The 16,418-nt window shown below is 53.7% G+C and overlaps 1 protein-coding gene across 1 annotated transcript; it reads left to right on the top strand.

Annotated features, from left to right (window-relative positions):
• The first annotated feature begins 391 nt into the window (after positions 1-391).
• ADORA2B (adenosine A2b receptor) lies at positions 392-16,320 on the top strand. Its single transcript, XM_058854779.1, has 2 exons — positions 392-1,218; positions 13,093-16,320. Exons 1-2 carry the CDS (start codon positions 854-856, stop codon positions 13,784-13,786), a joined length of 1,059 nt encoding a protein of 352 aa, XP_058710762.1. The 5' UTR covers positions 392-853; the 3' UTR covers positions 13,787-16,320.
• The last annotated feature ends 98 nt before the right edge of the window (positions 16,321-16,418 follow it).

The raw sequence follows: 16,418 nt of genomic DNA, 5'->3' as shown, positions 1-16,418 counted from the left end.
GTCAGGGGAGCCGTCCGGGGCCGGGGGAGCGGGATCGGGGCCGGGGGAGCGGGAGCGGGGCCGGGGGGAGCGGGATCGGGGCCGGGGGAGCGGGATCGGGGCCGGGGGAGCCGTCCGGGGCCGGGGGAGCGGGATCGGGGCCGGGGGAGCGGGAGCGGGGCCGGGGGGAGCGGGATCGGGGCCGGGGGAGCGGGATCGGGGCCGGGGGAGCCGTCCGGGGCCGGGGGAGCGGGATCGGGGCTGGGGGAGCGGGATCGGGGCCGGGGGAGCCGTCCGGGGCCGGGGGGTGCGGGATCGGGGCCGGGGGAGCCGTCCGGGGCCGGGGGTGCGGGAGCGGGGCCGGGGGAGCCGTCCGGGGCCGGGCGCTGCGGGGGCGCGGTGCCGGTGCCGCCGGGTCCCGGCCAATGGCTCCGCGCCGCGCACTCCCCGCCCCGCTCGCCCCACGAGCAGAAATAGCCCCGCCACCGCCGGCAGCGGCTTTTGCGCGAGGAGCGGGCGGCAGCGGAGCAGCATCCCCGGGAGGAGCATCCCCGGGTGGAGGAGCGGCCCCGGGCGGAGGAGCGGCCCCGGGCGGAGGAGCAGCCCCAGGAGCAGCAGCTCCAGGAGCAGCAGCCCCGGGCGGAGGAGCAGCCCCGATGGCCCCGCGGGTGGCGGTGGCTGCGGGCGGGCGCTGAGCGGAGCCGCGGATGCCGGGCGGGGGCCGGGCCGTGCGGGCAGCGGGGGGCCGCGACCCGGGGCTCGCCGCGCCCCTCCGGCCCCCCAGGGCCGCGGGGAGCCCAGACATGGGCGTTCGGCTGCCCCGTGGCGTGTCGGTACCTGCGGGAGGGAGACCGGCGGAAAGTCCCTTCTTCCCATGAGCAGCGCCTGCTCCCGGTGCTGGGCTCTCGCCATGGACACTCTGAAAACCACCTACATCGTGCTGGAGCTCATCATCGCCGTGCTCTCCATCGCTGGCAACGTGCTGGTCTGCTGGGCTGTGGCCATCAACAGCACCTTGAAGAACGCCACCAACTATTTCCTGGTGTCTCTCGCCGTGGCTGACATCGCCGTGGGGTTGCTGGCCATCCCTTTCGCCATCACCATCAGCATTGGCTTCCAGGTGGATTTTCACAGCTGCCTCTTCTTCGCCTGTTTCGTGCTGGTGCTGACTCAAAGCTCCATTTTCAGCCTGCTGGCGGTGGCCATCGACAGGTACCTGGCTATTAAGATCCCGCTGAGGTAAGAGATTGGAGTGGGAGGGCAGCCACATTCCCTGACAGCCCGGGTCAGACCTTCCTGCTCTTAGCGTGCAGTAACTTCTCACCTCCAGTCCTGCCCCAAAGTTTTGCTGCTCACAGGTGATGAAAATAGCAGAGGTTTGGCACTTGCTGCAGGACGGGGACCAGTATCACACCTCTTGCTTCAAAATACACCTGGAAGTTCAGTTTCTTGAGGATGTTTGCCTTGGGAGGGTCAGTGGCTTCTCGCGGGGGCCTGCAGTGGTGTAAGGCCGTGTTTGGGATGGTTGTGGCTCATCCGTGTAGGTATTTATACAGCCCCTTTATTGTGGTGTCCAGGCAGCTCCCAGGTAATTAAATAGAGGAGCAGCCACTCTTTCCTAATTCCTGCTGTGAAAGGAGAAGAGGGGAGCAGAAAGATTCACACATCAGATTTTGGAGTTTTACATTTCATTCCCATCCAAGTGCAGCATCCAAGACATGAATTGGTTTCCTTCTAATTCGTGGGAATTGAACTAAAATGGGGAAAACTGTACAGGCACCTCTCAGTGGGCTGGTGCAGCAGCTTCCTTAAGCTGAAGTGCACCAAAGCCCAGGCTTTTCATTATGAACGACCTGAGTTTGTTCGTCTCAGTCTCCCCCGTGTCTCAGTCATCCTTCCCTGGGAATGAGCCACTGATGGAGCGACCCCCGGCAGTCCAGGACAGCTCCGGGGACTGACCAAGAGCAGAGGCTGTGGGGAAACAGGGCAGATGTGGCACAGGGACCTCAGCTGAACTCCAGAGAGCCGCAGCTTCCCTGGGTACTGCTCGTCCCCGGCATCTCTTGTGCACGAGCAGTGAAGTCACCCCAAAACGACTCAGAAAAAGAAAACCCTTTCACCCTGTTCTGGCACCTTGCATCTGAGACCTCCCATAGGTTGAGCAAACATTAATTAGTCATCAGGCAGCGGTGGAAAAGCGTGGCTGTGCATCATCAGAGCACGGCGCGTGGAAATTCCGGGGGATGTCGTGCAAGCGGGAGCAGACCTGCAGCAGAGCAGGGACAGGGACAGGTTGTTTCCAGCATCCCTGACCCTGTTTCTGACCCTCCCAGCCAGGCTCACAGACCCACCCTGGCTCAGGAGAATGCTGTGGTGTGTTTTCCACCCGGGGCTTTCTCAGGACGGCAGGGCAGCGGCACAGCAGCAGCTCAGATTGTTCAGTTTCATCACAGCCCTGGCCACAAGCTGTCAGGCAATAACTATTTTTGTACCACAGGCAACTCAACTTTCTGCAGCTGAGGAAACTGTGGTGAGGGGTTTCTGCTCTACTGAGATCCAGGGGGAAGCTGAGGATCAGAAATGCTCAGAGGGATCATTCCTGTGCTCACAGAAGGGAAGTGGCTTTGCCAACTGACAAAACAGCCAGTGTTTCCTCCACGCTTTTTTCCCCCTGTCCTGGTCTTGAGCAGGTTTGCTTGACTCTCCATCAGGGCAGTTCATTCCAGGGTAGTTTTGCCTTGCTTCGGGATTCTCTCCCAGCTTTGTTTTCCTTACCCCATCTCACACCAAATCTTTTATTCCATTTGTACAAACATCTTTATTCCTATGAGTGCTTTCGAGCTGGACACAAATGGAGACCAAGGAGTCCCATCCTAGGCTGGCTGAGGTGCAAAATTTGGATTAAACTCCCTCTTGGCATTGAGGCCTAATTCAGTGCTCTCAGAAGAAACCAGCAAGTAAAAAAGTCCTTTCAAAGGAGGAGAGTTCTCGCTGTGAGGAGCCGGACAGTGGACAGGCCACTGACAGGAGATTTAGGGACTGATACCAAAAGGCTTTTTTTCAGTTGTACAGCAAAGACCAAAAGGGGATAGAGGAGGTTATAAATCTACACAGGCAGCAGGGTTTTTCCAGCAAGGCTTGGTTGGAGTTTTCTCTTCAGCACCATTATTCCTGGGAATAATGCAGAGCTCCACAATGCTGCTGGCAGGGAACTTCTCCCACCACCCTCTCTGGGCAGGAGCACGTGCCATTTCTGGAATCAGCCTTGTGCTGTGGGAACGGGAAGCTGATCATCAATTTCTAGGAATGGAGACTGTAGGAAAAGCTTTTCTCATTAAAACACCCATTCTGGAGGCCAGTGCAGAGGCTGAGACCAGGCCTCATTTCATACGAAAATTATTTGTGCCCTGCCCTGTCCAGCAATTACCATAAATAATGTGGTTGTCGCAGAGCAGATGAGTGTCCTTGTCACAGCCAGTGCTCCATCAGCTCCCTGTGGAAAGCTCGGCAGGGACATTAAGGACTGGCTGTGCCACATTATTTAATACCCTTTCAGAGCTGTTTGAGAGGTTGGGTAGGCCTGTGGGCTGGGGTGCACAGCAGAACTTTGCATTACAGCCAGGCTAATAATGGATTTTTCAGCTCTGTGGCTGAACCAAGAAATCCCATGGGGAAGAGGAAAATTGTTTCAGTGAAACTGGAACAGTGATGTTGGGAGGTTTCAGTGAAGCAAAGTGATCCTGACCAGCCTGGCAGATTTTGGGTTGAGTTGCCCAACCCTTCCAATGTGGTTGTGCTGCTGTTTGAGGTCAAGACTTCTTCACTGGGGAAGGAACTGACAACTTCTCATCTGGAGAAATGCAGAACAAAAAATCTTATTTTAAAAATGGTGGTTTAGAACCCTCCCTCTTCTGGCTAAAAATATTGCTGAATTTGACCCGAAGCCATGAATTCTTTCTGTCCCTCGAAACTCGTATTTCGCTTGTTTGCTTTTGATGAATTTACTGTTTGTGGAGAAGCCCCCACCCACGCTGCCCACTCTGTGCAGCTGCAGCTCCGAGCCCTTCCCTGGGTCCCTTCTCTCTTGGCCATCACCAGGATGCAGCTCCTTGTCCTGTGTCCCCTCTTCCTGCTGCCACCCCCGTGTGCCCATCCCTGTGCCCAGGGACACAGCTCCATCCCAGCTCTCCTCTGCCAGCCTGACCCCCCCACAGCACTTCCTCCAAGCAGAATATCCAAGCCAGGGAATCGAGCATCTCTCAGCAGCAGCAAATCCATCCTGCAGAGAGCACTTGGCATAGAGACTTTGGCTCTCTGGCTTCCTCCAGGGCTGGATTTCACCCCACTGTCCCATAGCTGTGAGCCAAAGAAGATTTGTAGGTGGAATAAAACAGTTTCCTTTTATTTGCGTTAACTCAAATCCTTTGGCGTGGCGAGGAATTGTAGCTAGGGAGGGATGCCTGGAACAAACGTGTCAGGAATTAGGGAGGGAGAAAAGAATCTGTATCTGGAAGGCAAAAGAAGAGTGAAACACTGAGTAACACCACGCTGTGTGTGCCCCTGTCCACTGGTACCTCCTGCAGGACAGTGGATATGATGCTGCTGCCTGGCAAACATCCCAGCATGGGAAAATTATCCCCAGCTCCCTGGGATTTGAGCTAATCTGCTGCTTGTCCTTTAGTTCTCTCCATCTTCAATTTTACCCCTTGCAGATGTGCAGGACTGATGTTCCAGGGAAGCTTTGCTATGAATTGGAGCAGGGTCCCAGCCACATTCTCTCCCTTTTGCACATCTTTGAGCCTTTCTGCAGACAGAGGATCCTCCTATGGATTCACAATCAGTTAATGGGATCAGGATCTGTTCATGGTGCTACCCTGATCTTCCTCTGCTCCTGCCAGTATCCCACAGGAGCTGCTGCCCCCCCTTGGCTTTGACATGAGGAAGGCAACAGTGCAGCTCCTTCCTGCTGTCCTCGTGGGACAGATTAAATTTGGATTGTTGCTGTTTTTCCCTCATCCTTTCCAGAGTGGCTGATGCTGAGGCTCTGCCTGCCCTCACTGCTCCCCTCTGCTGCAGAGGAAGGGTTCCCTCTGCCTTCCCCAGCAAAGTTTTGTTCCCAGTCCCTGTCAACTCCCAGCTTGTTGCTCAGCAAAGCAAACTGGTGGGGTTTGATGTCAAGTGGGAGGGCTGGAGCCACTGGGGAGCAGAGAAAATCCTCTTGGTGTTCAGCTGCCACTGTGTGAGTGCCACCAGCACACAGAACTGCAGCTGCTCTTCCTCCTTGTGCCCTTGCCTCATTTCCTTCGGTCCTTGCACTGCCCTTCATCTGAAGCCATGGGAATGTTCTCCTGTGCTGTGCCCACTTCTTGAGCATCCTTATCCCTGCTTCCAGAGCCTCCCCATCCCACAGGATGCTATGCCTGGCCCTGGTTATCACTGAGTTATAAACTGCAAGTGCCACAGACCCAGCAAGGGCAGGAGGGCTGGGGTGTTCTCTTGAGCAATGGAGCTGTCAATTGTTTGTGTCAGCCAAGCTGGGCCCAGGGGATGTGGGAGGATCTCACAGGGCTGCCACTCACTCCAGCCTTTGGATGCAGCCAAAACTCAACAACAAAAATCAGCAATACACATGAATACACAGGAATCAACATGTGCCCTTGTGGTAATAAAGTAGAGAGGAGAAATCACAACTAATTTTAGCTGTGAGCAGCCTGCTTTCCTTAAAATGCATGTTCCAGATTTTTATATCTTTCCTGCACCTTTGAGGCCACTTCCCTCCCAAAAAACAAAAGTCCTGACAGGAAAAGGAACTTGGACCTCTTTGGGACCTCTGCCCTGACACAGCTCCTGCAGAAGCTGGGGGACAGCAGGGATGCCAGGGAACATCAGGGATGGTTCCAGGCTGTTGGCTGAGGGCACTGATCTCCAGGCTGAGCCAGAGCCCAGATCTTTGGATTTAGAAGGTTTTTATTCTGTTTTGGCCAGCTCAATCTGTAACTTTTTTTAAAAAAGCAACTTTTGAAATAAAGCAGGATCTTTTGACCTGCTGGAGAAAATACACAAAACCAAAATGTTTAGGGAATGTGTGCAATGCACAGAGGAGAGGATTAACTCCTAATCCAATGGATAACATCAGGCCTGGGCATGAGCCACAAATAACCTGGGGATGTCCCTGTGTGTGTGTGTGTGTGTGTGTGTGTGTCCCTGCTCTTACACCCTTCAGTGCCATCTGGGCCCTGGTCTCACTGGGACCGGAGCTGGTGGATCCACTGGGGACAAGGGACAGAGCACAGTCCCTGCAGGAGCAGCTCTAGGCCATGTTCCCCCTTCCCACTGCTCAAACCTTCCATGGGATGTGCCCCTTGTGCTGGAGCAGGGCTGGGTGCTCTGTCCAACCTGGCAGTGGCCAGGCAGGGAGGAGAGGATGGGACGGGCTCCTGGAGCTGCTGGAATAGGCTGGGATGAGGCACAATGGGCTCAGTGCTGACCCTGCCAGGTCCCCCAGCCCCTGGGGAGGGTGGTCAGGGCTCTGCAGTGAGGGCAGCTGAGCAGCAGCTTGGTGGGGCTGGCGGGTGGAAAGGCAGTGGTTTGGAAGCTTTGGGAAGGGGGGTGCACCCCGTTCATTGCAGAAAGAGAGATCCAGCAGAAATCTGCTGTCTCCCACCCTTACCTGCTATCCCAGGGAGCAGGGCACGGGCAGGGGCAGCGCTCAGCGCTCTTTGGGACACGGGATCGCACCCAAAGAGCCGCCTCTGAATCCCAGGCCCCACCTCACCCCTGCCAGGACCTGGAGCTCAGCCCCCGGGTGAGGCTCGGAAGGACAAAAACTCCCAGCCCCGGGCCCCAGCGGGTTGAGGAGGCTGCAGAGCCCCGGGGGAGGGTGGGGCTGAGGTCTTAAACAGGGGAGAACGGGGGTGGTGTTCAAGACTCAGAAACACAAAGCACCAGTATCACACCAGTGTCACACCAGTGTCACACCAGTATCACACCAGTGTCACACCAATATCACACCAGTGTCACACCAGTGTCACACCAGTATCATACCAATATCACACCAGTATCACACCAGTATCACACTGGTTCCACACCAGTGTCACACCAGTATCACACCAGTATCACACTGGTTCCACACCAGTGTCACACCAGTATCACACCAGTATCACACCAGTGTCACACCAGTGTCACACCAGTGTCACACCAGTATCACACTGGTTCCACACCAGTATCACACTCTCCTGCAGGCACAGGGGCGTTTTGGGGCAGCTGCTGCTGTTCACATGTGGGGGATGCTGCAGTGTGGAAGCAGCGCGCAGGGAGAGGGGGCTGGGCTCATTTCCTTCCTGTGCTCGGGGCTCTGTTGGCCTCAGTTTGCCCCAGGCAGGGTGTGAGCCCGCCCCGCTCCCAGCCTCGGTGTCTGAGTTCAGTTTTCAGTCAGTTTTTCTCAGCCGAGATCCCTCCCACACGCGAACGCCTCGGGGCCGCTGCGAGAGAGGCGCTCGCAGCTCGCCGGTGCCGGCAGCGCTCAGCGGGCGCTGTCCCGAGCCCCTGGCAGCGCCTGTTCCCCTGTGAATCCCGGATTCCCCAGTGCCATTTGCAGGTTCGATCCCTTTCCCTCGTCCCCACGCTGCTGCACAGCCGAGGGCGCTGCCCCTCTCCCGGCTCTGTCCCCACCCCGGGCGAGGAGCGCTCTCCGGAGGGTTCAGTGCCTGGAGGAGATCTGGGACAGGGATTTAAAGCTGTTTGATAGGTGGGACTGGTGCTGGGGACACGGGGACCCAGGGGAGGGAGGGGACCTTCCACCCGAGAGGCATCCCCAGGGCTGGGTGTGCCTGTTTCTCTGGTCTTCCTGACCCCGGGAGCTCACCTGAGCCGGGGCTGGCGACAGTGTGACAGTGACAATGGGACAGTGTGACAGTGACAGTGTGACAGTGACAGTGGCAGTGTGACAGTGACAATGTGACAGCGACAGTGTGACAGCGTCAGTGTGACAGCGACAGTGTGACAGTGTGACAGTGACAGTGTGACAGTGACAGTGTGACAGTGTGACAGTGACAGTGTGACAGTGACAGTGTGACAGTGACAGTGTGACAGTGTGACAGTGTGACAGTGACAGTGACAGTGACAATGTGACAGTGACAGTGACAGTGTGACTGTGACAGTGTGACAGTGGCAGTGTGACAGTGTGACAGTGGCAGTGTGACAGTGACAATGTGACAGCGACAGTGTGACAGCGACAGTGTAACAGTGTGACAATGTGACAGTGACAGTGTGACAGTGGCAGTGTGATAGTGACAGTGTGACAGTGACAGTGTGACTGTGCGACTGTGTGACAGTGTGGCAATGACAGTGTGACAGTGACAGTGGTAGTGTGACAGTGACAGTGTGACAGTGACAGTGACAGTGTGATAGTGACAGTGTGACAGTGTGACAGTGTGACTGTGACAGTGTGACAGTGACAGTGTGACAGTGTGGCTGTGACAGTGACAGTGTGACAGTGTGACAGTGACAGTGTGACAGTGACAGTGGTAGTGTGACAGTGTGACAGTGTGACAGTGACAGTGTGACAGTGTGACAGTGTGACAGTGACAGTGTGACAGTGACAGTGTGACAGTGTGACAGTGTGACTGTGACAGTGTGACAGTGACAGTGTGACAGTGTGGCTGTGACAGTGACAGTGTGACAGTGACAGTGTGACAGTGACAGTGTGACAGTGTGACAGTGTGAGAATGACAGTGTGACAGTGTGGCTGTGACAGTGACAGTGTGACAGTGACAGTGTGACAGTGACAGTGTGACAGTGTGACAGTGACAGTGTGACAGTGACAGTGTGACAGTGTGACAGTGACAGTGTGACAGTGTGACAGTGTGAGAATGACAGTGTGACAGTGTGGCTGTGACAGTGACAGTGTGACAGTGACAGTGTGACAGTGTGACAGTGTGGCTGTGACAGTGACAGTGTGACAGTGACAGTGTGACAGTGACAGTGTGACAGTGACAGTCCCTGCCAGCGGAAGGCCAGCAGTGCTGCTGTTGTCCCTGTGCACAATGGGGACAGATGTGGGAGGAAGTGATTTGTCTGCCCGGGACAGGGACACTCACAGATGTCCCACTTCCCCAGCTGATTGTGTCACCACTGATCACATCTCTGGCCGCCAACTCCTTCCTGGTTAAACAGCACAGCTTTTTATTTCTTTTTCTCTTTCCCCCTCCTCTCTAAGGTGCAATTAATGATTCATTTAAAATGTCCTGCCAGGATATCTCAGCTGGTGTGTGATCTCCATTCCTGGCTGTGCATGGAGCACAGAGGCAGCAACGGTGCTTACTGTATTATAGCTAAAAAAAATACAAATATATATATATTTTATATATATATAAAAGAGCAAGAAGCAAAGTACAGCTGTGAGGAGGTGACAAGGACACAATGCTTGGCAGCCAAGCTGCTCTCACCCCTTGTGAATGGAGGTGTCTGTGTACTTCCCTTCACACTTAAAATAGAAATACAGTGAATTGTCACTGGTTGTTTGTACCAGAGCACCTGCCTGGTCCAAGTTCTGCCAACTCCATCTGCTCCTCTGCCTGCATCCAGCAGCCTGGGCAGGGGCACAGTGGGGAGAGAGCACAAGCCATGTGTGAGTTTGGAATTTAAACTTTGAAATTGTTTATTGGAGGCTGATCCTGCTCTGGAGGCAGTGGGAGAACCCAAAGCGCTTGAGCAGCCTCTGCTCTGGCACAGGGACACGATGGACAGGGCAAGGGCTGTGTGGCACCACAAGGCTTTGATGTGTTCACCCTTTTAGGCTGCTTGGGGACAGGCAGGATTCTCCTGTTGCTGCTCTCTGAGGTAATAATGTGGCAACAACAGTCCCATTCCAGAGTGTTTCCCCCAGGCTGCTGTTCCTACCCCAAGCCCATCACCCCAAAAGCTGAATTTCTCCTGCTGTGCTTTCCCTGTTTGACAGAGCTCAGGGGCAGCAGGGCTGGGGAGAGCTCCCCAGGGCCCAGCAGGGGCTGGTGGGCAGATGCCAGGGACGTGCAGGACATGACTCAGTTCCTGCCTTTGGGAGCCAAACTGCTGAGGCCAGGCTGGCAGCGTGTCCTGCTCGGTGCCAGCTGTGCTCAGCACCAGCCTGGGACACCTGGCTGCTTCCCAGCCCCAGGAAACGGCAGCAGAAATGCAAAAAACCCCAACCCAAACCATCCTACCAACACACAGAGAGACTTCCTGACAGAACTCGCCCATTTGGTGTTTGCTGTGATGCTCTCCAGGAGAACTCCAGGTTTTGGGGGGATGCCTGCTGTGGGAAGGCCACCAGGAACAGGGGACACCTCGTCCAGCCCCAGTGGAGCCTCGGCTGGAGCCTTTGTGGCCCATGGGGGTGAGGGCACAGCAGGGACAATGGAGACAGCTGAGCTCTCCTTAGAGCACTTGTCCTCCTGCAGTGGCCCTGGTGGCCCGTGCACAGCTCAGGACAGGAGCCTGGCTCACCCCACAACAGTGTCAGGGCTCCCGTGTGTCCATTGGGAGGGCAGGGTAATTAAAGCCTTCATGGTGATTGCACCAGTAAAGAGAATTTACCTGGTGCTGTAAGAGGAACTAATGCATTGCCAGGTTATTTAATTCCACTAAATAATTTTAAAATATTCAGCTGTTATTTACATTAAAGCAACATTTGGTGCCTCTGGGTGGAAGCATAGAGGTGATTCAATATTTGTTATACATTAGCTGAACAGACTTAGGTGAGTAAATTTACTTTAATAGGTTGGGGTTTTCTGCCTAATAATATTAAACCTAAAAGAGAATGAAGGAGGGAGAATTCTGAGTTGTGAAAATCTGTTGGTTCTTCAATGACCCTGTTTATTTATAGAGCTTAGGGAAGAGCTTGTGAGACTTCTCTTACCTGGATCTGGTGACATTCATTAATTTTTTTTTTTTTTTGAGTATGTGCTTAACTTCTGTTGACTTAAGGGCAATACAGGCAGAGTCCCACCAAATGAGTGTATTAAGGTAATAACAAAGTAATTAATGAACAATTCTAGGACATCAGGCTATTCTCAATTTCACTGTGGGCTCTTCTGGCTGGCCACAGCAATGACCATCACCAGCACCTGCCATCAGCTGGATGCTGAGATGGTGGGAGGGCTTTGCAATGCAAATTCTGGGGAAATGAAGAGCTCATCCTAGCAGGGCAGTTGTTTCCTGTAAAAAACCATCTCCACCTCTTCCCTGGGCCTCCAGCCCTCCCCATTGCTCAGCTCTGGCTGCTGCAGACTGGGAGCCCAGAATGTTTTTACATCTTCTCTCAGAGGATATAAAAATGCACGTGCTGCGGTCCTGGCTGGAGCTCCACTGGGAGCGCTGGGAAGAGGAGCAGCTCTAAAATAAACAGGCCACCAGTACAGCCACTGGAACATTAAGTTGCTTCTTGACTGGTCTTGTAAACCTTCAAGCCAAGCCTTATCTTAGCAGAAGAGTTCAGGAGAACAGATGGAAGAAGCCTTATTTGGGGCCAAACGTTCTCAGCAAGAGGCAGCAGCGAATGTCACCAGCCTGGGACCTCAGCATGGCCATGGCAGCTTCTGCTCCTGAGCACACAAACCCCTCCATTCCTTCAGTTTCTGTTTCTATACAATTGGCCCTTTGGCATTTTCCAGTCTCACCATGGCAGTTTTTGGGATGGAGCACTTGGAGAGATCCTCTAAGCAGGGCAAGCACGAGCCTTAGAGCTGCAGTTTTCCCTTTCTGCTGTGGAACTGAGAGAGAGCAGCAGCTCCTGGTGCCTCTGCAGCACTGACTGAGCTTGGCCAGGGCTGTAGCTCAAGGCTCAGACTTTGCCAAGAGATGGGATTTCTGTCAGCTTGCTCAAATCTCAATGATTTCAGGTCCCACAAGCCCAGACCAGCTCCAGCTCCTGGAAACTTAATGTGGGGTCTCAAAAGCAACAGGCTTGGCCTCACTGATGCTCTCTTTGAGAACTTCTCATCTTCTGAAATATTGAAACTTATTAATAATGAGATAAAAATGCAGGAGAAGCCCCTCAGTGGCTGGATCTACGCTTCTGACACCAACCCTTGGACTGTGTCCACTACTCAGCAGCTCCTGCATCCTCCCAGCCAGCCCAGCTCATGCCTGAAGAAGGAGCTGAGAGCTCCCCCAGCCCATCTTTGACTCCCAGTTGGTGCTGGCAGACCCCCACTGTCCCCCCTGTCCTTGCAGGAGGAGCAGGAGGCTCAGCTCAAATGGAGGTAGTGCTGTGATTCACAGGCACAGCTGCAGTTCTGTGGGAATAAAACCCTCCCCTGCTTCACGGGCCGGAAGAAAATCAGAACAAATGTTCTTAGAAAAGGAGGAGCAGGGCAGCCAAGCCAGAGTAAACAAGCACTGAGAGAAGGGTGTGGGAAGGAGGGGACATGTGGCAACCAGCAGATTCTCAGTGGCTGTGGAGGGGACAGGAATGGGTTTCTCTTCTGGCACTCGCTGGTTCTTCCTATCTCCAGACAAGGGTCCAACTGATGCTTTGATTTTTTTCTGGTTGCTCCCACACCAGATTTTTGCTGCTTTAAGTTGCAGCTCCGTTTGTGTCTCTGAGCACCTGAGGACAGGAGGGGCCATGAAGGGACTCAGTGGGATGAGGAAAGTGTGGGGCAGCATCAGGCTCAGCACTGCACCAACTTGTCCCTGGGCCACAGCAGAGCTTTTCCACAACCCATGTGGGATTGCAACACAGAAATGGGCACCAGCATTGCCCCAGCTGAACGGGGTCAGCCCAGGAATTGGCCCAGCAGTGGCTGCTCAGAGCCAGAGAGCATCAGTCCCAGGGAGCCTCCCTGCCCCTGCCCTGCTGGCACCTGGGGGTTTAGGATCACACAATGCTAAAGCCTTTTTTAAGACTCCGAGCCCCTTCCCTGCCCTTGCAGGGGGTTTGTGGGCTGGGGCAGGGCCTGGTGCCTCTCAGGAATAGTAAATGAATCATCTCCCCAAATCATGGGCTGTGGGTGGAAAGCACGGGTGAGAGTTTTTGCCCCTCGGGTGATCGGAGAGGTGAGGCTCCCTCGTGGGTGTGGCTTTTGTCTCATGAATGTAACATTTACTGTGGTTTTGTCCCGGGGGCTGCAGGTACAACAGCCTGGTGACCGGCAAGCGGGCGAGGGGACTCATCGCAGTGCTGTGGCTCCTGTCCTTTGGGATTGGACTGACCCCACTGATGGGCTGGAATAAAGCCATGAGTGGCTGTCCCAATGCCACCAACGAGACAGGGGCTGAGCCTGGGACACAGCCCCATGGCTGCTTCATCTCATGCCTCTTTGAGAACGTGGTGACCATGAGCTACATGGTCTACTTCAACTTCTTTGGCTGTGTGCTGCTCCCACTCGTCATCATGCTGGGGATCTACATCAAGATATTCATGGTGGCCTGCAAGCAGCTGCACCAGATCGAGCTGATGGGCAACTCCAGGACCACCCTGCAGAAGGAGGTGCACGCAGCCAAGTCTCTGGCCATCATTGTGGGGCTTTTTGCCTTCTGCTGGCTGCCCCTGCACATCTTGAACTGCATCACGCACTTCCACGAGGGCTTCTCCAGATCCAAGCCCGAGTGGGTGATGTACGTGGCCATCATCCTCTCCCACGCCAATTCTGTCATCAACCCCATCATCTACTCCTACAGGATCCGGGATTTCCACTGCACCTTCCGCAAGATCCTCTCCAAGATCCTCTGCAAGGCCGACGACTTCCCCAAGTGCCCCTCTGACAACACCCAGAACCTGACTGTCATCAACATCAGCTCCCCCGTGGCCTCGGTGACTGTATGACCCTGCCCCTGCTGCCCCTGGGTGTCCAGCCCATCCCTGGCACTGCCCTGCCCCATGGCAGCAGTCCCAGGGGTGCTCAGAGATGACCACTATGCACTTGTGCAGCTGTGTTTTTATTTTAATTTTTGTAATTAACATCGTGCCTCACAGAGGAGTGACCTGAGCGGGGACACTGAGTGCAGCTCACCCTCCTCTGGAGCCCCAGGGTGTGTGAGAGCTGTGATCCTGTTGTGTTTCCTTTACAGGTGTTTCCAGGTCAAACACTGACTGGGAAAGACTCACCTGCTGGGGGGGTGTTTCCCCAATTGTGCTGCTCATGTCAAGTCATAGGATCTTTATTTTAATTATTATTATTATTATTTTTTAATATTTTGTTTCATTTAGGAGTAATAATTTTGTGTCTGATTTTTGAGTTGTTCTCTAAGACCAAACTTGACAGCACTTTGGTAATACCCTAATTATTCCATCAATTGTTTGATGCAGCTTGTATTCTCTGATGGGAAAAAGTCTTACTTAGCCCAGTTGCTGATGTGAAACTGAATCTGTGTTCCAGGCACTGAGGGGGAGGGACTGTGTGGATGGGGAAAACCAGGTCAGCCCAGCATGGAAACCCCATTTACTGAAACATTTGAGAAAAGGCTTGACCAAGGTTTTAGAGCAGAGGTTTTATTGCCTTTAAATCACTTTGGTCCACAGGACTGTGCAGCCCAGTGCTTCAGGTTTGCTTGCAGATCTGTTTCCAGCTATCAAAATGCAGGAGGCAGAAGTGCCCCAATGATCTTGGCTCATCTGAACCAGAGCCATCAAGGCCAGTGTCACTCTGCCTTGGGGACACAAGCTCTACAATTAGGTTTTTGTTCCCAGGTCAAGATTTGCCAGCCTTGCAGAGCTTCCTCAAGTGCAGGTTTTAGCTGTAAGAGGTGGGTGCTGCAGCTCACCTGATTCCTAAAGCTTAGTCTGGCTGGGGCACCTCTGCAGCCCTGTAACCTCCAGATGTGAATGCTTTTTTTTCCCCCCTAATAGGCATTTTTATATTTTTATCCCTGAAAAATTGTACTTGAATCACACAGAAATCAACTCTATATTTTTTTTTAATTCTGTTGCACTAAAAGGGGGGTACACACCTCAAGAGTTTCATTACTCTGGCACATATAACGACAAATATGGTGTAAAAATCAATTGCAAAGCTGAAGAAATCTTGTCCCTGCCAGCAGGCAAGAGCTGCAGGAATGACTCTGGGCCCACCATGCACAGGGAATGGTTCCCTGGGAGTGCTGGATTTCAGTGCCATTGGAGCAGCTCAGCCCCAAACCTGGGTGAAATCACCAGAGAGCTCTGAATGGGTTTGCACGTGTTTATGCAATGTCCAAATTTAGCTACAGCTCAGTGTCTCAGAGATTGGTATTTCCAGCATGAGTCTGAGCAGTTGGAGTCACTGTCCCAAGTGCTTCTCCTCTAACAGCCCCATTCATCTTTGCTGCATCTGCCTTGGTCAGGGGCCAGCTGACACAGGGGCCACCTCCTGCCATTTGGGCAGGGCCTGGCTCTCTCCTCCCTTCATTCCTTCCCTCCTGTGTTATCTTTGGCCCTGTTCCTCCTGTTAATCACAGCTGGAGACAAGCAGGGTTTCACCTGCAGCTCTGGCAGTGGTGCCAAGTGGTTGCAAGCCACATTTATTCTCACAACAAAGGATGGAATCTCTCCCTTTGGCTGCCTGAAACTGACCCAGACTCTCACAGCAGCAACAGAGTGAAACTCTCAGTGCTGTAACACCAAGAGAGAAGGTCCCAGAACCCTGTCCACATGTGAGAGCTTCCAGTGCAGCTCAGAATTCCTGCACATGGATGTGGAGCAGTCCAGATGTGCCTTTGGGCTGTCAGGCATTAACTCTGGCCCAGGTCATGGTCATTGGGCACATGAAGTGCCTTTGTGGATCTGAGCCAAAGATATTTCAAGGCAAAGTAAAAATAGGACACTTCCCTTGCTCCCCTCAATAAAAGACTCTGAAGATTTCTATAAAAATGTGAAGCAAAAACAGCAGAGGAGTTTCTGTAGCCAGTGCAGCTGTGGCCATTCAGCTGTCACTGCCACTGCCACTGCTCTGATGTACATGGATGGACGTGTTCTCCTCATGTTGCTCAGTTTTGTACTTGCAGTAACTGTTATTTACATACAAAATGTTTCATTTACCATCCCCAGCAGCTGGCTCAGCCTGTGCCCCGTTATTTCTCGTGGTTGATGCGTTCACACAAGCACAAAAGGCCACACTGCCCCCAGGGGGGACAGCAAGGACAGGGAATCACAGCAGGAAGGAGCTGAGTCCCAGGGAAGCAGCCTTGAGGTGGTCAGTGTGTCTGAAAATGTTTCATTTCAAGCACAGCAATCACGTTGATGCTTCCAAAGATCCCATTCCAGTGGAAGCACAGAGCTGTCACCAGTCTCAGGGTGCTGAGGGGTCCCTGCCCTAGTCCCTGGACCAGGTTTGCCACTGAAAAATCAGAAATTGCTCTGAGCTGCCACCTGCAAAGAGCCACAGCAGCTCTTTGATCTGTGGATCACAGAGATCCACAGAATTATTTGCATTCTGACATCACAATTATTACAGATTAGTTCAAACATCTTCAGAAATCCC

The sequence above is a fragment of the Poecile atricapillus genome, chromosome 21 (assembly GCF_030490865.1).
Source record: "Poecile atricapillus isolate bPoeAtr1 chromosome 21, bPoeAtr1.hap1, whole genome shotgun sequence".
Taxonomy (NCBI): domain Eukaryota; kingdom Metazoa; phylum Chordata; class Aves; order Passeriformes; family Paridae; genus Poecile; species Poecile atricapillus.
This window is presented reverse-complemented; position numbering and strand designations above follow the sequence as displayed.